We start from the raw sequence: 26,866 nt of genomic DNA, 5'->3' as shown, positions 1-26,866 counted from the left end.
TCTAGGAGATATAAAGCATGCATGACAGAAAAGTCAAGTTCATGGCCTACAACCACTTTGAATTAAAAAATACCAAGATGATGGAAAGACAGAGACAAAAGTAAAATAATCCAGGATGACTTCTTCTGCTGATATATACAGAGCTCCCAGTAAGAAAAGATTTTTCAGTACATTATTCAGCTTATATAATCTAACAAAAGGTCAGTCAAGGTAACCCTATTTTAAACATTTGTAAGAAGTATCATTCATGAAGAACAAATATCTTAAAATCCTTTCAAAAACCTTCATTTCTGATCTAATTTCCAAGACGGCAGTAATATCTCTACCCAAATTATGGTCCCCACTAAAGCAATCAAAACCAATCATAAATTGGTATCACAACCAGAATCAATTATGACACAAACAATCAGGAGAATGGTACTACACTGCCACTGTAGCACCTGCTGGCATGTGAAAGGCTTACAATCTAGCTCTCCTTGGTCTGCCAATTGTGAAAACTAATTCTGTCTTAATTAAAAAGACAAAAAAGAGATGGCTGTTGCTGTCAGCAAGGATCAAGAACAGTCAAGACCAAACTACTGATGAACCCACATAACAACAGAGACTGCAACAAACTGTGCATATTACATTTCCTAGTTATAGGCACAACAAGCCCCACTTGAGCACATATACTTTGGACCAGAAAGATGCTTTTAAAGTTACATCTTGTCATTCCTTCTGCTAGCATTTATAAAATGCATAGTTTAGAAAGGTTATCTTGAAAACTATAACAAAATAATTTAACAATTACTCATAAACTGTAGCAGAAGGAACAGATCTGTCACAAGACTTACGTGCAAAATGATGATGACTGAGATATTACTACAGATTAGTAGAAAGAGTTCCTATTCCACAGTCAGGCTTACGCTATGGCATGATAATTTTAAGTTTTGTCTCTTGACAGGACTCTTTATGTCACACGGAAAACTGTATTCCTAAGAGTCCTGGACAACGTAAGACAACTTATATCAATGCAACTATAGTAAAGTCTCAAATATATAAACTCATTAAAAAGTTGCAAGCCATTCATAAGTAGAGTATTGACAAAAAAACCCCAAAGAGGTGATGCCTTAACAAGAGAAAGTTTACATGAAATACACGATGGACAACATAATTTTAAATTCATTTTATAAGTTATTTCATTATTTATTATTTTAAAAATTATTTTATTCATTCTTTTATATACTATGTACATGCAAGCAAATACCAAGCCATACTCCCAGACAAAAAATAAGATCTACATAAAAATCCCATGTAAGGAAATAAATATATACTAACAATACTTGAAATAAGACACTATAAAGACTAATTGGTAATGCATTTCTCTATTGTTAATTAAAAATCCTGCAATGAGTAATACAAATGCAGACTGTGACATTGTTAGTTTTGGCTTTCACTGAAGTCACACAACAATTTAACGAAACCTAAATAAACTGGGTCGGCATATTTCCCCTTAGTTCTCTTACTGAAATATCCTCTCCTTCTCACAAAAGATAGAGGGAAATGCCTTCCTCACTTCTCCAGAATTAGCCTGTGTGATGTTAATTGCAGAGCCTCTCCAGACCAAAAAATTCACATGAATGTTCTCTTCCTCTATCAGTTATTAAAAATTACCTAAGTATTAAAATTGCAAGAGTCAAATGTTACTACAATAAGAATATTTGATTTAAAGTAATAAACCCTGCTTACTCCCCCTGCCGCCTTGGGCCATTAGCAACTACTTACAAACATTTTGTGATCACACAATACTACAATTCTATGTTTTAAGAAACAATTTTAATGAGATGAGTAAAAAGCATCACAGAAGCTGGCGACACTGGGCTAAGTTGTGGGGTTTTTTGATGAAAAAAAAGATCAAACTTGCTATTAGGCTATTAGCCTATTCCATAGGCTACTCAATAAAAGAGAAATTAACTTTGGCATTTATCCAGAGAAAGAACATCCCCTAAGCTCTCAGTATAACAACAGAAGTGTTTAGTTGAATGGTTAATATTAAACCTAGAGCAACTCAAACAATGCAAGGCTTTATTTCAGACCCCTGATTTAGATACCTAATCTTGCTCTGCTCCTTATATAGTTAATGAAGTAGGAGGCTCTTCTGAGAGCAATTCAGACGACTTAAATTAGGGTTCCCTTTCTCATTTTCATCTTAAAGCATCTCCCCTCTCCTCTTTTCATAGGCTGCTTTAGAAACTAACCCTCACCTTATGTGCCTAAGACACTCACATAAAATAATGTGATGTGCCTCCATCTTGCCTCCTGCTGATAAACTTCCCCAAAACAATGTCTAATAAATACAACAGCATATACTGTACTGTCATATGAACATGTCCATGTCCAAGTAAAACACTAAACGAGTTCAGGATTTTCACAGCATGCAGAGATGCCTTGTATGAAATGTACTTCACTAATTTGAAAAGCTGTCACAAAAATGTTCAATTCCACAGACATAGTCTGTTTACCTGTCTAAACTATGGTGAAATGAAAAAAAATGAACAATGTCTGAATCATGTACTAAAACATACTTGTCCTAGGGGAGCAGCAACTTTGATTTTTTTCAGAAGCCAGAATAAGTATTTGGATCAGTGTCATGCTTCATTTATCTGACAGACTAAAGGATCTGTTAGACACAGATTTTTAAGGCTGAAAATGGAATGACAAAGTAAATTTCTGTCAGAAGTAAATAATCTTATTCTGTGGGTGGGTGTGCACAAAACATTTTTATTTGCAAGTACAAAACTAAAATTTGATTTATTATAAAACTGTTAGTTTACCTATCTTCATTTTTTGTATCAGTTATGGGATTAGGAAGCATTCAACACCCTCAGCAATTTCAACAATAAAAAAATAATTTGACTGAAAAGAACTCCACCTTGAAGTTACAGTGCTCTGTGGTATGTTTTACCCTTACAAACACTAGCACTAACAAGAGGATCAAAAAGCCAAATCAAAAAACCAAGTTACTTTTATTTTTGTGACTTGGCCCAGAAACCATTTTTCAATAGAAAGTCAGAACATAAGCCCAATAACATACTAATTTCATGTTCAGTCTCTTCCAAGTAAAGAAAAGGCTCCATGTGTGGTGGCAAACATGATAGTTGTCAACATAAATGAAAATGTTCATGAATAAAAAACAGGCTGTTATAAAGAGCTAATTATAATATTACTATCAATTGCTAGCTTGCGCTTGCAAATCTTTCATATCATATAAATGCATTGTTTTTGACGTTTCTCTGTAGCTAAACATCACATCATTTCACTTTTTCAAAGTAGTTCAAACATGCATGGGATATTCTATAAGGAATGTGATCTGATCTACAGTTACACTGAAAAGAAAAACTATGACATAAAATGCGTGGTCATTAAAAATGTAAAACATTAATCATCTCCCAAGAAAAAAAAAATCTAGACTTCTAACAGCCTCTACAAAATGATTTCTACTTTCTGTATATCCATTCCTGCTATCCAAAACAGCAGTTGAAAACACTTCATCCAATTAAGTGAATGATGACTAAAATAATACATACATCCAAAGCACTACGGACATTGGGAATTATTCAACTTGCGTCCAGATGCTTTCTTATCATCAGAAATGCTCTTTATTTGCTTAAGGCAACCACCCACACTCTTCTGGCACATACATTTTGAGAAATGTTTCAGTAACTATGAACATTTCAGTGACATTTTCAATGAAAAGCACTGTTCCTATTTTAATGCTCAGATGTTTTCTTCTGTTTTAGAAGCAGCATAGAATTTAAGTTTGGAAAAGACCTGCCCTAGTAAGTAACGGATGTTTAAAAGTAGGCCTAGCCAAAAGAAAAATACTCAAAAATCATACTGGGCAGTTATTCTGGGACATGACAGTCTATACATTTCTCCACCAAAGAGTCACTTAATCAACATACACAATGCAATTTTAGTCTTTAGACACCATCAAAGAAGAAATGATGACAGAAAATAACCTTGGGTAAACACAAGTAATTTGGTTTAAAGGGAAAAAATAAAGCATGTCCTGATAAATTTATTCTCTCATTGATATGACATATGATTTTCTGTGCAGGAGAAATACATCTATAAAGTACTTGATAGTGTGCTGTGTGTGAAACTACTCATTCAGCTGGAGAAGAAGGGAAAGTGGATTTGTAGAGACTGGGGACTGAGCAATGCACTGGATATGATAACAGGAGAACAACTTGGTCTTTTAGGGTACTAAATCAAACTTCACCAGGATCAAACTCAGGACTGATCTTGTTAAATACATTAATGACCTTGACACAAACATAAGTTGCATGCAAATAGTATGTTCAATACAGGAGCAAGAGACATTTTCTTCAAGGAAAGTCATCATCATTGTCAATTGAAAGTGACATAGAAGGGAGATAACACTGGGTTAGTGTTCTTCAAAGCAACTCTAAGGCACCAGGACAATGCAACAGGGAAAAGGCAAATATCCTCTACAGATCCCACTGGAAATGCTTCCCTTTGCTTAACAGGATGCATTACATCTGCATACAAGGTATTCCTGAAAGCATATGGAGCACTACGTGCAGCTGTGGTCAGCTAAATTCAGAAGAGGTCTAAGATTATCAGAGAGATGGGAACCTCATGTAAATGACAGAAAATTGATAATGCCTGCTTTAATTAACTACAGGAGGTAAACACCAATTAGATAAGATACTATTTAGTCTACAGGACAAAGCTGCCTGAACCATCAATGAAATAAAGTCAGCCACGGAAAAACATAGGCTGTAAATTAGCAGAACATTTTCAACCCAAGGCAGCAGCAAGGTTCTGTGAACTGCTTCCCAATACTAAGTGCAGAACAATCAACTACTGTTAAAAAAAACCAAAAACAAACCATCACCTTAATTAATTTATGGAAATCATTATACTGTGTAGGTACCAACAATAACTGGTTCTGTACTGAATGCAGAGAAGGGATTACAGTAATTTAGGGATTACCATATAGTTACAAGGAAGCACTACACTTTGTGAATTCAGAAGTACTTAAACACTATGCAGAAAGGCACAGGAGGACAAAGAGGTCTCAATTTCATACAAATCAAGTTCCTACACCTTTCGTAAGAACCAATGCCTTCACTGGGAAGAAGGCAGAAAGAACTCCACCCCCACATACTTGACTTGGCTAGTGCTGGCCAGATGACCAGCAGCAGCAGGACTGTCAGACTGATGTGTTCAGTGTACAGAGTATGATGCTACCTGTGTTCAATGCCTGATGTCACTGCTTTTTAAAGAAGGAGTATAAATTCGGGATCACTGTCCTAAGGAAACAAGACTCAAAACTCCTGGACAACCAGACTTCATGAGATCCGCTCTTCCAAAATAAAACGTAAATAAAGTCAGAAGTAGCCCATTATACCATACATAGTTACCAATACCACTCAGAAGGACAGCACAGGTAAAGCAGAAGAGGTGGCTGCAGTACTTGTATCATAGCTTGGCAGTAGGTCATCTCATAACTTGGACAAGGTACAATTTTTAAAATAGCACTAATAATAGCACTAGACTTCACCACACTAACTGGTCAAACAAAGAAAATTAAGAGCAGTGTAATTTTAAAATGTGCAAAAATTTTAAATGAAATTTTCCTACTTGGTATCACAGAGACCTAAAAGAGACAAAAGTAAAATCCAGTCCCTCATCACCAAATCTCCAGGCGTGTTAAAATGCCTTTAACATAAGGCCTTCCTTCTACAGTCCCACATCAGTATCGAGTTTTGGTCCAGAAAAAGGGAATCCCATCCTCATGAGTCTTGTTCCTACCAACCCAACTGCATCTTCAAGAGCAAGCTTGTCCTTTTCATGGAGCAAGGTTGGCTGTAAAGGAAAGGTACACGCCTAAGCAGACAACAGGACAGGGCAGGACACTGATTCTGAAATGCACTGACAACCTTCATTGTGACATTTTCTGACTTTGATGTGTCCCATTACAGCATTAAGACACTTACTACAGCAGCACGTAATTTCCAATTTATAAAAAAGCAACCAATAAACATGCGGAATTCCAAACTGAATGTACTCATTATATATCCATTACACAAACCTATTTTTGAGCTAATGGAGCTACAGTGAGCATTTGCCCCTCAAAAGACCAGAAGCTGTTCTGCTGCAAGGTATCACAGGTACTTGCTAAGAGCACAAGAAACAAAAAGACATAGTACCTCTGAATTTCATGCCATGCTTTCCAAGGAGAAAAAGCTAGTGAGTACAGTCTCTTCCAACCCTTTTCCTTAAAATATGGCCACTTTCCCATCCAAAACTCTTCATATTCTGTTTCTCACTATGCTTTCCTCTCCCAGTGTTACTCTCCAGTCTTCAAAGCTTTCCATCCTGGTCCAATGGCTCTTTAGCAAGATGCTTCCAAATGAAACCCACAGAACTGACACTTCTTCACTGAATTCACACCTCCCTCCTACCCTTGCGGTCACTCCCACACTCCTACTTCCTTTTTTCTCATTTGCAGGGCTACCACTTCTGATCCTAGTCATAGAGCCACTTCCTGCTCAGTTTCCTTCATGCTTCAACACACAGAGTACATCTGAGGAACTTCCAAATTCCTATTAGGTCTGCTCAATTCTTAAATTTAGCAACAGGTATTTCAAAGAAAAATTCCTTAACCACTGTGTATCTCACAGTATTTAGCATGATGTTAAATATCTACCACTGTACCTTCTCATTTTGTTTAAAAATAAATAATACAAATACTGACATTTTGAAATTTGTTCTGCACAAATCCAATGCATATTGATTTTTCCCACTAAAAAGAGGGCAAAGTAGTTATGTATACGCTAAAATAAACAAGGCTCAGGTATAAAATATCAATTTAATAAACAAAAACAAACAATCCACTGTACAGTTTAAGTACCAGAGACACAATAAAGATGAATCATACCAGATATATACAGCAATATATATTATAAAGAAATATTAGATACAAGTCCTTCAGTAGAGTCTAGAAAAGCACCGAGCATATAGTTGTGCTTCCAGTGCTTCCACTTATGAGATAAAATCTTCTCTTCACACAGGAAAAGGACAAAAAAAAAGTGGGAATCTAAATACAGCAATCTGAAACATGGTAACACTAACCAATACTGTATCTTTCCTTGAAACAAAAATTTCTCTCAGAAAAAGATGCAGTTGAGAGTTTCTCCAGCACATTCACAGTTACTGTATCTGCACTTCTGGTACAAACCTGTGGAGCCTGCAACAAGAAATGCCAAGAGTGCAAAAGACTTCATATGACTGTATTCTAGTCGTCGCTGTGCACGTCCTCAATTTTGCTTTTTACCACAAAGAAAGCCTAACTAAGCATTATAAATCAATCAGAAAGAGGACACCTTTTTTTATGCTTTAATAAAAATAACGCAAAGCATGGAACTTCACAATGATGAGATGCCTAAACCAGAAGCATTTCCCCAGCTCTACTGCAGTTAAAAGAGATTACATAATAATCCTTTACAGAGAAAGCTCTTACTGAATTTGAAAAAAAACTTTGTATGTTGCAATTTTCAGAAAAGCACCACGCTAAAAATGCATTCCGTTCATTCAGAAGCAACCCAGATTCAGTACTATAGAAGCTAAAGGTACTGCTCAATGCAATGATTCATAGTTTCTCTAATAGGAAGATTCAGCAGTTTTCAGACAAGACCTTTATTCCCTCTCTGAATAAATGATGCCTGAAATTTTTATTCTTGTTCTAATGGAATTTCAATGGCCTTCACTGCAAATCTACTGGAAATTTTCGCATATTAAGTGGAAAAAATTAAATGATGTTAACCACATTTTAATGTGATTAAGGCTGACAGGGTCATTATTTCTGCTAATCACTCAGTTTAAAAAGCTCAAACAAAACTTTGTAACAGCCAACATTTTTTTCTGTTTTTCTGTATGTCTACTGTAGTTGAGAATTAAAGCCACTACTGGATATGAAACACAGCACCTATCATAAAAGGATATATCAAATGTTTTCTGCAGTTTGTACATGGATTTAATCATAATTAATTTAAAATTTTAAAAAGGGGGGGGAAATCATTCTTTCAGAACGTATAGCCCTTTACTTCTTTTGTCTTCCTCAATCAAAAGACAAAACAGAACAAGGGAATATATATATTTCATTTCCTCTAGGTCCTATTTGCTAGCGAAAAAGAGAAAACATTTCTGCATGTCTTCACTTAAACCAAAAGGTACGTGTAATCACAGAAAATTTCTTAGAGCATGTCTGTTAGGCTCTGCAATAAGGAGAACACTTATTACCATTTTAGGTTGGCGTAAGCTGGAAAATGGGCATAAAGAAGTAGAACAGAGGCACGTAGCAGCAACGAAGAGCAAAGATTATATAGTTTTCAGAGTGTCTTGTAGTTCACTCTCATGAGGGATTGAGAATAGGACAGAAAATTAAGCAGACTGCTGTTCTGGTCACAAGCTCAGCTCAAGAGGTATAGCCTTACAGCCAGCCCTCTTGCCCAAAGGTTTGGCACCGACAGCAGCAACTGTCAATAGAGCAACTCCCTAAGATCACAGAAGCTCTGAGGGTGATTGAACAGGGCAGAAGGACTTCAGCTAAAAAATAGACATAAGTTTGTCTTGTTCATAGTGCCAGAGGAAGGGATATGTTGTTTGTGGGATTTATATTTTGTTTTTTCTGAGTGGGAGAAGGCTGTTCACAGGTTTTCTTAGGCTTGCATTTTAGGCTTTTTGAGGGATTACCATTTTCTGTAAAGATGACCACTGTAATGTTTACTGCCTGCTTAATAATTAATACCATCCCCTGTGAATCATCATTTCTGGATGACCTGTACCTTTCATGCCATGTTATCTCTTTCCTCATAACCCCCAAACTTAGAGATTATTAAAAAAAGAGTGGGGAAAAAAAAAAAGCATTTCAGCATTCATATTAGATTTTTCTACATAAGTAACTTAAATATAAGCAAGTTACTTTAGAAGAAAAAGAAAGAGAGGCCAGACTGATTCACATTGATCATTCCCATATGGTTTAATAGATACATTTCAACCCTACTGAATCACTAAAAACTATAGTAAATAAGATCATTACCTTATTAACCTTAGGGTATGTGAAAAAGAATATTTTATTTCCTTTCCATTCCTTGGCAAAGTGTCTGAACACAGAAATTGTTAGATTTACTTCATGATTACAACAAAAAATGCTGAGTAAAAAAGATGGTAATTAATTATATACAAGTCTTTTCACATAAGACTTTACTTCTACTTTACTTCTTCATATCTAGCATGTACTGCTAACTGCCAGCTGCTTTTTTTCCTAACAAACATTTGCTTCACACCTGAATACTTTCCATAACATGAAAAAAAGTCCAATGACATTAGATGACTTACTATCAAGGAACGAACTATGTTAACATTGATACATTACAACTGTAGTTTGTGGTGTTCTCAAAAAGAAACATTATCGGTATTGTTGCGCTTTCTAGTTTTAGTGTGAAGCCATGCACTAGTGCATCAACTAACAACCCCCTGAATTCTTGTGCTCATCTAAGAAGGGACCCTGCTGAATGTCCTAATGCATCTTATTGTGAATCTTCAGCAAATAAAACTTCATGTATGAGCTCATGATGTGCTTTGCTGCTGGAAAGTCACAGGCTCTGTGGGAAGCTTTTTATCTTCCCAGCAGTCAGTTCTCTGAGAACATCAGTGCAGCTACTGTAGTTACCTGTAGATCACTTGTATTTTCTCACATCTGTGTCCAGCAATCTAAACCATGATGATAAAGGGTCATTAGGTTTTGAGTGAGGAAGGGGATGGACTAGACAATTTGCTCTGATAAGCTCCTTGTTGCGAGTGCCAGTTTAGAATGTGAAATGCGGGGTTATGCACATTCTCAACTCAAATCGCAGTGCTCTCAGAGCACCAATTAAAAATCATACTCAGCCCATCTTAAACTACATGAACATATCTTACCTGAAATTTTTACAATTAAAATATTGCAATAAACTAATTCTGTCATGGTAAGAAGGACATCAACTGTGTATTAGCCACAAAAGAATTCAGGTACAATTACTAGGATAACTGCTGTTTGGAGCACAGCAAAGCAATTTCCCACAGTGGGGCTTACAGTTCAATTTACCAGTTGGGCAAATATTTTGTGCTCTGTAGTGGTCCACAGAGTTAACAGTTACCTGTAACATTTGAGTAGTGTTATACTTGGAGAAAACTTTTTTCAACATAAACAGGTGTTTCGGCTTTATCCCTTCACATGAATACAGATTTTTTTCCTAACACTTTTCTAAGAACTCTTTTAAGATTTTCATTTAACAATAAATGCAAATTTTATGAAAGAGTCAATGGGTCTATTTTCCCATTCCAAGCTACTCACAATGACATCTTGTAAGTGATAGGCTACTTGGAAGAGGAATGAGAATAAGCACAATGTCACCTATAAAATTATGTTAATCCTCAAGTAACTTGATGAGGTGGTAACAGGCTTTTTTCCTTTTTCCTTATGGGATATTCTTAACCCAGTAAAAAACAAAAAACCAACCAATCAACCAACCAAACAAAAACTAAATAAAAAAACCCCAAGCACATGAACTAAACAATAATGAAAGAAGGCTGCATTTTCATATGAAGCAAACCCAGGTTACACCATGAATACAGTATACAGTTCCAATGACATGGCCAGTGACAGAACTGTGAGAAGCCTTTAAAATGTTTTTCATGAAGTTTTGTGTCAAACTGCAGAGAGTATCATGCTATTATGTTAGCAACAGATAAATACATGGAAATACAAACGAGCCATTGAATACTTCTTGGTCAATGTACAAGCCATCACAAGAAATTCAGGGATTTAAGAGTATGAAGAATGTAATTCCTACACTTCCCTCTTCTTGAAGTTAAAGATTAAAATAATTACCATTCAAACACTAACTCATCAGCTTAGATAGTTCAAAAGGGGTTTTCTCCATTGCCCTTGCAGAGATGACAATATCCTGCTATGTTGTTTTGAGTCTTAATTTCAAGTCAATGAAGAAAAACAGAAGACTTATATTTTACATTAAAAGGTCCATTTCCAAATTAGAATGATTGTAACAATACATGAGATCATAACGGATTTTCTACCAAGATTCAAAGACAGCATTTGAAAAAGAGCTCCTTAATTTTATCACTTTATTTTATTTTATTCACATACATCTTTTAGTTCTGATGCTGCAAGAGAACTAGCTATATACACAACACTGGTATTTTTTTTTTAAATCACTCCATGGTCTTCAATGAAAATGCATCATTGTGAGAACATTAACAGTCTGCATTATCAGAAAAAATGAATCCTTAATAATTATTCATACACCAAGAAGCTGTAAACCCAAATCACTTCAGAAGACCTGAATGTGTCAAGAACTTTGACAATTATGACTGGAGCCAGGAAACTGTAGCACTGCAGAATTTCTTATGAATTTTTCTAGTTACTTTTTATAAATGCTGTCCTAGATGACAGCTTAATGTGTACCACATGCAATATTTATTCTTCTTCAGTGTCAGACTGTCTAGCCATCCAAGGGAATACAAAGAATGTCACTTATTAAGATAAAAGCACAAGGAAGGTAATCAAGGACATATGTAACATCAGCCAATCATGCCCTATTTCAACATCCTATTCCATTCATAACAGTTCAACAATTATTTGCTTACTGATAACTTGCTTTCAGGCTGTTTGTGTTCCCCATAATGGTGGTTTGCATTTATTTTGCTCTTTAGAATTGGACACTTGCTGTGCCATGCATGTTTGTCAAAACTTTCTATCTTCTGCCAGAAATAGCTTTAGTATATCAAATAATTTCTGTTTGTCAGAAATCACTAATAGAACAATCTAGTTACCTTCTATGCCAATAGGGTACTAACAAAACTAGAAACCAGAAACAAAAGGCTATCAGACACCACACACTACTGCAAGACAGGCAGCTAAACCCATGTTTCTATTTACTGTTCTTTGATCATATAGCTGTGTCTTTATGAAAACCTAGTACAAAAAATTAGACTCTGAATGGAATGGAAATGTACTTCAATAAAATACTGTCTGTGCACAAAGACATTAACCTTGCTTTTAAGCTTGAAAACTAAATTTGTTACTAGTCCTCCATGTCTCTTTACCGTATTTCTACTTATTTATTCATTTTACCAAATGCCTATATGAAATACTTGTAGACATCTTATCTGCTGACTCTAATCTAAATGATGGATCAAGTTATGAAAAAGCATTAGTTCACAAAGACAAGTAGAGACAGGCAGATAGAGGGAGCCAAAGACAAACATTTACCCTCCATAAAGTTATTTTTAAATAATGCTACTAATAATAATTTTTGAAAATCCTATGGGAAACTGAACACACATGCACATGCATGCACACTTCATTAATCTGAATATCCTGGGACATAAAGATTTTATTAAATAAAAAACAGGTATGCATTTAATGAGCGTCTGAAATAAAACACAAGCTGGAAGTACCATCACATGTTTTAGATCGGCAACATTGTGCAGGTTTTCAATGTATTAGGTGTAAGATTTTATTTTCTTTTTTTTCTCTTTAATAAAAGCCATTTGGATTTAAACATATTTTCGCTTCAGGAATGCACTACTGTGCCAATGCATGAGAACAAGAGGAAGACTCAACATACAATGAATCTGACTAAACCCAACGAAGTACAAACGCCAGCACATGCACTGAAGTCTCTTTCAAATATTTATCTTCTAAACATCTCTTCAGGCTTTAGAAGCTAATACCAGAGCACAGTAAATTCCAAACATTCTTTGGATTTATGTTCTATTTAACTCCTCTCTAAATTACTAATAATTAAGCTCAAGCATTGGTAATAAAGGATAAGAAGATACCCATACCCAACGTCTCATCCGACAGTTCTTCAGTTAAACATATATAATGTACAAACTTTCCTCTCCAATTTAAACATGAACATGCATCTATTCCTGGTTTCAAGACATGGATACATGGTTCCATCCACTGTAAGACTAGTGACTATCAACATCTGAACACTAGTCATCCCATCAGTCATTAGAAGAAACTCTAGCTGTGAAAATAAAATACTATGCCAAAACTTTAGAAGGTAAGATATATGTTTCTTGGGAAAAACAAGCAGTTAAATGAAAACATATTTCCATATACTTAATACAAAAGAATGAGCTGTAAACCATAAAATTAAAAGGAAAACTATTTTTTTTAAAATGCATCAGATTTCCAAAATAATCATTAATGAAAAATGTGTCTGTCAATTGTGAAACACAGAAGTCACTTACAAAAAGGAAACTTTAAAAAAGGGTGCCAAAGCCAGAGGAGCCTACATTTCCAATCATGTAAAAGAATCATCCATCCATCAAACATTATTTTTCCATTTATAACAAATGTTTGACTGCCTGATGTTTCCATGTAGCTCCTATTTATAGAAAACAGAACAATGTTACACAACATATTCCCTCAGAGGAGGAGATGTTGCAGACCATTCACAAAGAACAATTTCAAGATGACTAGTTTTTCCAGACCCTACAGATATCTCAAACATCGTGCATCAGAGAAATAAATGGTAGGTGAAATAAAACTACTTTCAACTGTGAGAACTTAAAGATATTAATGCAATTATGTAGGAAGCGACAGCATGAAATATTTCAAGAAATGAATTCAATAAGCAGAATTTTAGAGAGGTATACAGGTACTTGTCTGCAAAGCAAACACTGCAATACTGAGTAACACATCATGAAAAGAAAGATACTTATTAATTGGGACATCGTTTAAGAGGTAGTATTAGACCAATACTGATTGCAGTGCCCAATTCAAAAAATCAAAAGCAATAGAGTGTATTCTCTTGCTATTTCTTAACGTAAGACAATATTATCAAAGGGTTTTTTTGCTTTAAAAAATGTCTAAAATCAAAGCTCATGTGCCAGTTATTGCAACTGTTAATGTGCCTGACACGAGAGTGAAGGACTATCTTTCCTCTCAAAACCCACCAGTTACAGGCAGCAAGGAGGTACCAGATCCTCACAGAGAGGAGGAGCTACTCCCATTGTATCAGGCGAGACCACAGCCACTCACCTCAAAAGCCATTCAACAGCCTCCTCTCCATCTTCCAGATTCTCAATAGACTCCCACAAAAACAACTGCTGGCTTGTAAATGCTTGTCAGCTACAGTAACCGTGATCCAATAGGTAGGGACACATGCTCGTGGTATCTATTTCCTCCTCAATTTGAGAGAGAAATTTACTTGCTTCAGGGACTATGCACAACTTCTATGTTGTCTAGTTGACAAAGACAGGCTAACAATGCTCATTCATTCTGAAAGGCACAGGGCTTACTAAATTAATAATAAGAAGAAGCCAAGTAACTTAATATTCAGTAACTTAAAAATAACCAAATCCTACCTTCTAATGTAAGACCTGCTCATTAACGGGACATTAATGAGCTTGTAAGAGAAACCACAGCATTGCAGATCAGTCTTTATACTTCTTTCTCTGCCAAAATTTCCCTCATATCCAAAAAAGCAGAAAAAGGTAACCTGATAAACTAGTGCATATTAGGAGATAGCATTTTAACTCCAAGGAGAAGTGTAACCAGACTTTTGTAATTTGCATCACAAAGTATTTTTGTAAATCAACAATAAACAGAAAAATACAGCAGAACAAAGCTCAGTCTCCAAGATGTAGACACTCACTTGCAAACAAAGAATAATCCTAATCCCTGAGAAATTTGAGGAAACTATGTCACCTTACTTTATTCCCATTTCTTCATCACAGTTATAGCCAAAAATTACTGCAGTGAAGGTGGCTGTAACACTCAACAACCCAAACGAGTACTGAAACAAAGTCTGTTCTACTTCTTCATCACTAATGATGTTTCTCATCAGGATCTTAAAATGTGAAAGAGATTTTGACATGAGTATCTACAGGTTTACATGCACAGTCAAACTGCTTTACTCTATAATAAGTAAGAGTGAGATTCACTACTGAACTATCAACTATTGGAAGTAGGATTTGAAATCTGCATCTGAGATAATGATCCAATAATGAGATGACAGCATTGGTATTGTGGCAGTACCCTAATCTCCTCCAAACATTTCTGAGGACCTGTTGATGAGGTCGTGTTGATAATGCTCAGGACTAACAACCCTGGCCTGAAACATACAATAAATTACAGAATCTGGTCCTCAATATGAAAGCTGGGGTCTTAAGCTGCTTACCTTCCTGCTTTCTTCCATTCTGTAACAGACAAGCGAGTAAAGCACAGTCTCTCCTTCACTTTTTCCATTTCATTGTTCAGGACATCACTGTCTCGGGGTATTATAAAAGAGAAATGCCTATTGTCCTAAATATAAGCTAGTCTGAATCTAAAAACATAGGACATAAAAAGCAAGATGAGACAATCCGAAGCTAAAAATCTCACTTAAAGAGTATTAAAAAAAGGTATCAAGCTACTGAAAATCCCCAAACTCATTTAGTTGTCAGTAAAACTAATATAGTAAACCTATACTACACTATGCACTGTCAAAACTATGCTCTAACCTACCATAAATAAGAGGGAAGCATTGCTTAGCCAGCTAAGGCTGTGACAGCACTGCTCAGTGAGGGAAAGCAGCTACATACAACAAACACTTAAATGACTGAGCACATTTGGATGGCCTTTGAAAAAGAGGACTGACAGAACACAGTGTCTTTGCATACATCATTCAGGAGATAAATCACTGATAACATTCCAGGAAAAAATGCAATTATTAGACAATATCGGTATTTTTATTGGGTAACTTGATTTTAAAGTAGACAACATTTCCCAAAAAATTTTGTCTACAATTTCATCAGCACCAAGACTTTTAGAGAAATAGTGAAGAAAACTGAGCCATGAAGCACAAGTTTCTCCACAGTGGAAAGTAAGCAGCAGAAAACTGAAGTAAGCTCTTTACAGCATACTGGGAAGAAGGAAGAACAGTTACCCACTACACGTAGTAACAAGATTTATACTCCAAAGACATCTCTGCATCTCTGGTTTGCTTCTGAGCAATTTAAACATTCTCTGGTTTTAAACAAGACCTAAGTTAAAAAAGGATTTTGTACCCCATTATGCACCCAGAGTCAGAAACGTCGCATTGCAATAAACAATAAAATTTACATCATTGTCTTGGAGAATGTCACCACACAGCATTTTTTAGTGGAGGTCCCCTTCTGTGCTGCTCATGCTATTTAAACACTGAACAAATCCAAGTTGTGTAATTAACTGATCTGGAATCTAGTGCAACATTATTCTCTCCCTTAGTATTTTGTATCTTAAGCAGTATGTGTTTACTAAAGAGACAAATACATTTATTCAAAGTCCCAGTTGCAATGAAGACCAGGGAGAAACAAAGCTTCTAAAGTGTTCAGACAGTACATATTAATAGAGATGCCCTTTTTTACCCTGCACAGGTTTGGATAATTTTTTAAGCAGTTACATTTTTTCTTGTTGCAAGTTAGCATCTGCTACTTTAGATTGCGCCTGTGGAAGTCCAAGTGTTTAAATAAAATATCACACAAATTATTTGATTCCTCAACTGCCATGGCAGATTAAAGGAAGCATCATTAGCAATTCGTAAGACTACACAAGCCAACTATAAAAGTGGTAGGGCATCTAAACTCATAGCTGCAGTTGATCAACACAACAACTGAACCCACAGAATTGTGTATAAACACATCAGAAACTACAGTGATGACAGCCAAAACAAAAAATTAAGAACACTGAGAAGAGCATCTGCAGAGAGAAGAAGAAAAGGAAGAGAAGATGGGAAGCAATGCTGAACTTTTCAAAGGGAGGTTTGGATGACATGCAGCTGATAAAACAGGGATCACACACACAGCAATGAAGTTGAGAAGTTGCTTGTAGCTGCTTTCACTCAGCACAGCCTTCCTGATACGAAGTGTTAATACACAGCTCTTTTGTAGTGCCCTGACAGTACAATCAGCCGGGTGCACATGGATGCTCTCAAGAGTATGAGAGGCCTGGTGGGTCATGGCTGCTGTGCTGGGCTGGTTTTGGTGCTGTGGGGTGCTGGGCTGTCACGTGTCACTCAGAACACCAGAGAGACAGCCCTTCATTTCCCTGCTCACTCTGCTCCCTACAGTCTGCAGCCTTTGATGAGTTCTAAGCATAGTGTGATGGTACTTTTATCTGCCCAGGACAGGCCCTCCCGAAACCCAGAAGGTTCCCAACTACTATGACTACCCCTCTGTTTACCAGTTCAAGACTCAATGTATCGTAAGTAAATTACTGAGGTTTTATTTCCTGACTTTGCAACCTACACTTTAGATATTTAGTAGTGCCATGTTGTAATCAGGTGGACCAGAATTTTTGAAAAAGCTTCATCATACAACACTGCCCATTTTTAAAACATACAGAAACAATTTATTTGAAAAATTTTACTGTCCTAATATGTAGGAACCAAGACATTTGGCACAGAGCAAACTTGCTATCAGAGATAAACCATCACACTTGGGCGAAAGGTGAACACTGAAGTTAGACTCCGGGAAGGTGCATTTGTGTCTGGGGCGAGTTTACACACTGAAGCTAAGAATGGGACCAATCTTTCCATGCTTGAAGACATGTCCCCAACACCTGCTATTACCCAAACAATATGCACTCACATTCAAACAGACAGGAGACTCCAGAGGGGTAGGCAAAAGAAAGCAAAGGAAGGCGGGAAGTCTGGTGAAAGAAATCATCCAGACCAAAGGACTGGACTGGAACTAAGCCAGCAAGAATGGGATGAAATCAAAGGAGAGGGAATTTGGCCAAGATCCATGGAGAACACATCAGCTAGGAAAACGGTAGGGAAAAAGTATGGGATAAACAGAACAACTAAATGAAAAGTCACTGGAATTGGTAAAACAGAAGACTACAAAAAGTCAATTGGGAATGTCAGGACACAGTGCTGGAAAGAAAATTGACGGACATTTGATTGATGGATGACTAATTAATTTGTATTCATTCATTCGTATCAGAAACACTAAAGAATAACTGTTTATTAAGCAAACAACATGCACTATCCCCTACTACACTAGGTAAACGCTCCATGAAAAACATATGCAATTCTCTAGTTTCAACAGCCTGAGCTGTAAGATATTCTCTCTCAGTCAGGCAGTAAAGATGTAGCAGGATGCCTAAATTCTGGATCTGGTTAACTTTAAATATCTGACTTCTCAACTTGTGTGTGCAAAACTTTACTTATGCCCAGATAACATAAATCATCTCCTAATATTCTTTTAAAGCATTTCAGTTGTAAGGCAGGAACAAGAGCTGTAATATATTTTTTAAAATACTATTTTCTGAATTTGTCAGCATAGAAGAAAACCTTAAAATCATTATGCAGCTATGTCAAGAAAACATCTCAATACCACCTTGGCATTACAACTTATGATTTTAAAATTTCTACAAATAATTTCTCAAATACATTTACAGGAATAAAAAGTAACCACCTAAACATCCATAGCTGCAGAAATACAACCAAGAACTCCAAGTCCCCATTTATTACCATAAATGGTAATAAGTAACTCCATTTATAACTTCGTTTCCTACTAGATTAAAAGTGCAAGACGCAGTGAAACAGATTAATTCATACTCAAACCTATTCAGTGTTCCTTTTACTTGACCCTTGATACTTCTTTGTTCATGTCAGATTTCCCTACCCCCTCCATCTTTTTTTTTTTTAAATATTCAGAACATCTGAAGCAATATGAAAAAGATGAATAGAAAAGGATTATTCACTCTCATAATACAAGATCTAAGGAGCATCAAATGAAATTATGATGTGGCAGATCCAAAACAAGCATAAGGAAGTACTTCTACATATAGCACATAGTTAAGCTGTGGAAGTCCCTGTTGCAGGATATTGGGATGCCAAAAAGTATACTTGGGTTCAAAAGGTCAATGGCTAAATTTATAGAATAGAAATCAGTCAAAAAGTATTAACCTCAAGTATATCATATCTGGCTTAGTCAGTTCTACAATAACAGATTGCAAGAAGCTGGATGCTTATACTCTGTTTGCTTAATCTGTTCCAATAATCTTCCCTGAACATCTGTTAGTGGCCTGTCAGAAACATGATATCAGAAAAGATAGACCTTTCATCTGACCTAATTATACCTCTTCTAGCTTAAGAACATTAAAAATGCTACAAAAATCAATGGGCAAAATTTTATTGATTATGACATACATGTCACTTCTCTAAATACCCAGGAGCAAAATACTAAGTCCCCTAGCCTATCAACACCGATCAACATTTTTATCAGAATGCCTACCATAACATTTTGAGAAACAACCCCTTAAAATAATGTTAACACACATTTAGATATTCAACAAGTCTGAATTATATTAGAGAAAACGATGTTCAAAAATCCATAATTAAGTCTCAGACTTTTAATTACAATGCTAGAGATACTAGAAAATCTTTAGCAGCATAACTGGCTTTTTGAACTACAGTCTAGGCATAGGATGAAATTCACTTTATTGGACCTGAGAAGTTGAGTCAAAAGATCAGTTTATGTGGCATTAACATATACAGTATTCCTGGTGCTTGCTGCAAGTCAGTCCAAAATACCAAACCAAACACGATGCTAAGCATGGTCCACTACATTCACTCATTAATTAGCTCAGTATATTCCATGACTGGAATCCATCCTATGATAGGCCACTAGAAGCACCCTCTTCAGCAAGACTAAAATGTAAAGCTTTAATTAGATGAAAGGCTGATAAATCTGATATCCTGGATTTATGTGACATCCTGTGACTCAGAATGCAGTTTTAACTGATAAACGTTATTATTGTTATTGTTGCTATTATTATCATTATTTTGAATATTTTCATGGTAAAACTTGAATACATGTATACCATGGGTAAGGTACTAGATTCAGATAAAATACCAATTAGGAATTATTAAAAGAAGAGTTTAAATATTCATTTAGAGTACAGCAATACGTATTAAGAACGGTTTCAGTGGATTCCCTCATAAACGTCAAGATTACTGTCATCTGATCATAACACAAGTGCAACTAACACAGCTGCCATGTCAGCTTCTCTTCAGGGGCTAGGTCTTAATCATAAATCAACTGAATGACTAATTCAACATTGTTAAAACCAGCAAGTAACTGCTTGGAGCCATTCCAGTTTTTACATATTTCAAAAGGTCAATACACCTACTCAAACACACAATAGTCCTATCTTTCACAGTGCTTTCTTCTTTTCTTGAATTGAAAAATAACACATTGGCACTTAAATATAAGTGTGTTTTAACTCACAATTAAAATGTTCATTAATTCTGAAAGAGTTACCCAGTAAAACAAAGACAATTTTAGTTTTCCTCTTTACCCAAAATCAAAAAGCCTCTCCTCTCCTTTGCTGTTTTAAACACTTTTATAGTTGCAAAAGTCTGATGAAAACATTTTATGGCTGAGGATTTCCTGCATTAATCTTACCTTTGTTATAGTAATATTACAAATTAAGCTCAGAAATAAACTTTTTTGAGAAGAATGACTACGACTTAAATGTGGCTTGCATTTCAAATATGAATACCTACCCCTCAAAATAATAAAAAAAAATCATGAAGTGGAATCTAACAGTAAAATATATTCTAATAATTTACATCTGCTTGCACCACACAAATGACAGAAGCCTACCGTTAGCATCCTTCATAGAAAACATTTATTCTACTCTTAAATATAAAAGCTATGTTGCATAAACAGAGGATTTAAAGCTGTGGCAGAGCAGCCGAAGGAAAGGAAATGGCAATCTCTCTGGTTCTAGTAGATGCCTTTCCCTATCACACAATGTTTCCCACTCATAAATACATGACAAATACTTCCTCAATCATTTTTTACGAGCAGGGATGCACAGGGGGTAGTCAATGGCTAGCTTGAGGGAAAATAGGAACAGCAGGAGGCAGAAACTGTACTGAAAATGGCTATGTGGTAAATTCTCTTCTGGAACATCACTCAGATACCCAGGCTTTGATCTTTCAGCTACAATTACACTCACATCCATGAGATCTGGGTACACTTTTTAAAAACTAAATCATTAATTGTAATAGAAACAGTTAAACTGTTTCATTATATGACTCCTCAACTCAAACATCTGATTTTTTACAAATTAAAAATTGCAATTTATCCAAAGATTTGCTTTCAATTGGGTTTAACTATGTCATCATCACAACTAGTCTCACAAAAAACATGGGGTGACTGGCGACAGCTGAATCACAGACTGGCGTCGCCTAAGTAGTCTGGCTACCATTAGGGTCTGGGAAATGGTATTTACTGTACAATTAGAGCCAGTGAGCTCTACCTGTAATCATCCAAATACAGGTGTGAGGATCTTTTTTTTTGGACAGGAAAATCGACTCATCCATTTTCACATAAACTTCCACGTCTGCACTGTGACAGCAAACCTTAAGAAACCACAGCATCGGTACTTTGAAAAAAGCATCACCTCACAAAAACAGAGCAAATGTGACTATGCTGATTTTAAATACTTCCTTGGGTAGAACCACTTCTTATCTTTAAATTGTCACACCCAAAAAATATTTAGAGAAACAAATTAATTTAAAATTATAAAATTTGGCCAAACATGAAGAGCTTACATTATTATATTGCTTATCAAGTCTATTCTGAAGTCTGTGTTTGGGACTGAGAGGGTTTGCTATTAAAATACATTAAATTTTGTTCTTTAGTACCAACACAAAATGTCTTGGAGTATCAAAAGGACAGTTTTAGCTGCAGTAATTTCCCAGAATTTATTCTAATGATTTATTGGAGTTAACCATCTGACATTAATTATTGTTTTGGCTTCCAGTCTATGAATGTTTATTTTTCAGTTTAAAGCCTTCTCACTCTTTGATATCATATGGAAATGAGAATTTTTAATGGAAAATTGAAACCATGTGCATCTAAGTACTTAATGAAGTACAGGGAGAAACAGAGGGTGTACTTTAGGAGAATTCAGATATTCCGCTTTAGATACTTTTGATTTGTTTGGATGAGTTACATGCATATATCTGCTCACAAACATACATTTATACATCTTCAAAGTATCTCACAAGTACAGTGTTTAAAATTCTGAATTGTAAGAAAAGATTTGATGTTTGCTTGGGTTTATTTTAAACTAAACACACTGCTATAGATTTTCCTTCATCGTATACTAACTACCTAATCTGTTCCCTCCTCCACAGAGCAGTATTTATGCCATCTAGAGCTTCCAGAGACATGCTAAATGCTGTACTTCTCAACAGCGGATTCCCACCATATGTCTACCATCTTAGGACTGGATCTTCATCCAGTTCACTGAATGTCTGATAGATTGATTCTGTAACCATCATGTACTTGAGTCACAATACTGATGTCAGAAATACCTGACTAAAACCTGAGCTGCTCATGGCATTAAAGCCCATCAAAAGAGGCCTGTAAACCACAAGCAACACACAAGCAGCAGCAAGAAAGCCAGGCACCCGGCTGCAAACAGAAGAGTAATGTTAAAATGTGCAATTTTATTTGAAGGACTTCTGTGCAACTCACATAGCTTTAGTCTTCTGGCATTCAATTAATTCCTTAGGAATGAAAAATATGCTGTTCAGACAACCAGCATTATAGAACATGATAAAGCCATATGTTTATTTAAATTAGTAGTTCTAAATCAAATCTATTTTCTTCACAGTTAATGGATTCATGTTAAAACGTAAGGAAGCATACTCTTTTCTGCAGTTTCAGTTAAGGTTTCACCATATGCACTGTACTCAAGCAGCAGTCAATGGGAGCATAACAAGTAACAGAAGAGCAAGATTACTTCATATTGCTATTTTAATTAATATCCTTGGTGATCTAAATGTGCAAGGAATTAGTGACCATGGAAAAACATGACACAGAAATATAAATTTAGACATTTAACCTGTACACACTCACCACTTGTTTTTCTTTCTAATGTAGTCTTTTTCAGAGAGATTAACCAAGTAGATCATCGGTTTTGAAGTAAAAAACAAATGTTTGTTTAAAACATCAATCTGGAAGTGAGAATAAAGGGGGAGAATTTTTAAAACAGTTTATATCAACTTGAATTAATTTTATGATCATTTTCCTCATGGCATGTCTGAGGAAGCTACAGAATTCGAGTGTAATACATAAATCACAGATAAGCATAGATTCAGCTAATAAATTTAACATTTAATACACTACGAATATGAAATCAAAAAAACAACAATAACAACCAACTCTAAAAAGAACCAGTAACAGGTAGCAAAATTAGAAGTCAACTCATGGAATAATATTTATAGCCTACCTCTTTGTCATTCCAATCATGATAGAAGCGGACAGCTTTCTTTTCATCTATTACCCATGTCTTGATTTTGCACATTACATCCTATGCAAGATCAAAAAAAAAACCAAAGTCAAAAACTCAGCTGGATATCAAGACTATTCTCTTCCATAAACAAGGCATATATACATTAAGATTCAAAACATACATACAAACTAAAAATTAGATAATACCTTTTAGAAACAAATTTTTACTCTCCCAGAAAAACAGAAATTGCTGCTTTAAAAGTCGCTCAAGAGCAATATGGATTATTAAAGGCATCCAAATCCCACGATTAGAAAGTTAAATACACAATACTCAAGTATCATCTCTTGTCACCCCAAACATCAGCAGAGCTCATAAAATACATGTAAAAATCAGTACATTTTAGATTGCTTTTCAAACTCAGTAAGACGCAACATTTCAGCATCCAGCGGGAGAGACCACGTACAATATAAACATGCCATTAAGAAAAGGGAATGGGTGGGACAAAACACAGCAAATATCTTTTTTTTTTTTTTTTTTTAAATTGTGAGCAAAAGAAATGGAGCCTATTATTGATGATCCACCCTCGAGAAATTAATTCAAATGGCCAAAGCCCTTTTTATTCCGCATTAATTTTTCGCCAACACCTTCTCCCTCCCCCCCCAAAATGAAACCTGCCAAAGCCTCCATTACACAATGGCAAGAGCCTTGCACTGGTGACCTCCAACCAGCTGCATTCACTTTCAGAACATCTCTCTCGGCAGGAAATCTAAAGGCCTTTTAGTTAGCAAGCTAGTGTGCATTCAGAAGGAGTAACTGCAGGAAGAGCCCAATGTGCTTTGTTTCTCTGGCCTTTCTTCACAGAAAGATTAATCATCTGTGAAATGGAAACGGCAAACAGCAAGTGACACAAACTGAACCCTTCAAGCCTTTCCTCATCAGTTTTGTGGTCGTGAATCCAAAAGCTGCGTGTGGCACGGTTCTCCTTACAGGCAGGTGTTAATAAAAGGCTCTTGGGTCTGAAAGGTCAAACTCTGCTCTTCTAGGAGTAGTACATTTTAGAGTCGCCTATTTTTTGTTGTAGATAATTTATGATCATGCTTTAAATAATGCATTTTTTAAGTTGTAATTGATGCAACTGAGCATTAAGAACTTTAAAATACAAGGAAACATTCCCTGAACTGTTGAGCACACAACATTTTTTGCACCTAATGCTATGCAGTTGAAGTACATTTATAAACAACCACAAATATCAGTATTTACTACCGTCTTTTCTAGTCTTGCAGTAGCTTTAGTGGAGAAAAAAAAAAAAAAAGCTCTTCTAAATCTTCAGATCCTGATTTGAAACCCTCCAGGAACAGGACTCCCCACAGGTTTTAACAAGGAAGGGGCAAGCTAAAACTTTTAATGAAATCTAACATGTTCTGCCTAAGAATAATCACTTTTACTCTCCTATAACTGAATTTCACTCATAAATGTTTAAAAGTGGCTAATATAACACCATTTCCTACAAGGAGAAGATCAAAGTGCTATATTACAAATGCATTATGATTAAAAAAGCACTGTGCAGCTTTGCTATTAACTGTTCTTTAAACCCTAAAAGGCTTCCCATAGATCTCACTTGGCACTGCATATACAACCTTTGACAAGTAATGTAGACCATTTTTATTCATTGCCTAAAATTGTAGGCAATTATGTGCGTCACACTGGCCACCTGCAAATTCTGAATGCCTGCTCCAGTTGTCAGAGCAAAAAACTAATGTCGGAGGGGATTAATCTAGGGGGAGAGAGTCCTCTTTAATGGCTCCAGCAGGTGAAATGGCCCAGCTGGTTACTATGATGAGTGGCCAGAACAGCTTATGTAGAGACATGCAACAAGATTACACATAAAGAAGAAAACAGTGGTACCATCTTATCTTTAACCCTATGTGCTTTTTATTTTTTAATTAATCAGTATAAACAAGATAAGGGAAGCAATTCTACCAGTAAGGACTTTTCACTTAAGATCTTTATCCTCAGCTTCTCTTTAAATAGTATATATAAAAATCAACACAACCATCAAGATTCCTGTTCAGCAGTGAAGGAATTCTGGTTACAGGCTATTTTAGATTTTAAACTAGTTCTGTAGGCACTTACCACATGGCTTTCAGCATTACAGTTTCTCCCACAATAGCAATGCCTTGTTACATATAAATTGGAGTCAATAAAAATTTGAAAGAAAAAAACCACTATAGCACAAACAGCCAAACTTCTAGGCTTAAGCAGAAATGAAAGGAGAGCTACATAACACAGAACACCCTGAAAATTTCAAGCATCAACACAGCAAATAAAGTTTGGCCTTTCTAAAGCCTATCTAAGCACAGACCTGCCAATCAAAACCTTTCTTTCACATTCATTTGCTACTTACAGTGACACACAGATCTAAATCCATTTTGGCACTTTGCTACTTACAGTGACACACAGATCTACATCCATTTTGGCACTGACCTAATTTTAAAAAGTTCTCGCTCACATACCTGACTTGATGCTGTTTGCAACTGTCATTCTAAAGGAGTGATTACAGGGACAATTCCCACAGGTAAGGCTGACCTACAGCTGAATATGCTGGGGGGACCTGACAACCATATACTTGCCATTTTATTTTGGTTTTATAGGGAAGCTGGCAAAGTATTTGAAAACTTTCTTTAGATAAAAGGATGGAAACCTGTAAGCAAATACAGCATTTTTGTATGAAGCTGATGAAGCAGTGAGACACAAAGAAGTTCTCTGATGGACTATCTGGGCAGCAGTCCCAACATGCAGAATGTAAGGTAGACAGTCCAGAAACTTAAAAATGGGTCAACTGAACTTAGATTCCCCTGCATCAGTGGTGGTGTTCCACTGAAATGAGACTTAATATAACTCCTTAAACAGGAAATTGTTAAACACAAATCACAATATGAAGAAAGGCAAGTGTTTCCACACCTCTTTTTAACTCAGCTGCCCCAATACTCTAAAAAACCACACAAATAGTGCATTTTTAGGTTATTTCTCATCTAGCACCATTTTTAGTTATTTGCTTCTATTTAGGACTGGTGAAAGAGTATAACCCAATCTTTTTATCTTCTCTATCACTGTAACAGTCATTTAAACACATTTAATTACTACTCAAGTAAACTTCGAAATGCTTAATAACAGAATACAGAGCAATGATCCACTTTGTTTCATTAGATCTGGCCTCCCCAACTGCACACTTTGAGGTCAATCTGTCCCCAGCAGAATGATCCACTTCACCTTCTTTGATGAGAGGGGTACTCTTGTTTTTCAGTTAGCAACACTATTACAGGAACCATTCAGAAAGCCACCAAAAATCCCTCCAAATTCCAATTTGCTTACATTTGTCAAGGCATATGAAATATAGCAAACTTCATGAATATCAAATATCACTGTTTTAAAAATCAGTTAATTTCTGACTATATTAATTTAGCACATATGAATACAGTGATTTTAATTTAT

The 26,866-nt window shown here is 35.8% G+C and overlaps 1 protein-coding gene across 1 annotated transcript in view; it reads right to left on the bottom strand.

Moving 5' to 3' along the window:
- Positions 1 to 26,866, bottom strand: part of OLA1 (Obg like ATPase 1) — a 98,384-nt gene that overhangs the window by 15,798 nt on the left and 55,720 nt on the right. The window contains exons 6-7 of the mRNA XM_048309513.1: positions 23,372 to 23,452; positions 22,999 to 23,096 (exon numbers count right to left, since the gene is read on the bottom strand). Coding sequence (XP_048165470.1) covers positions 22,999 to 23,096; positions 23,372 to 23,452 — 179 coding nt within the window. The remainder of the gene's footprint in view (positions 1 to 22,998; positions 23,097 to 23,371; positions 23,453 to 26,866) is intronic.

The sequence above is a fragment of the Corvus hawaiiensis genome, chromosome 7 (assembly GCF_020740725.1).
Source record: "Corvus hawaiiensis isolate bCorHaw1 chromosome 7, bCorHaw1.pri.cur, whole genome shotgun sequence".
Classification (NCBI taxonomy): Eukaryota; Metazoa; Chordata; class Aves; order Passeriformes; family Corvidae; genus Corvus; species Corvus hawaiiensis.
Note: the sequence above shows the minus strand (reverse complement) of the source record. Positions and strands in the feature narration are given on the sequence as shown.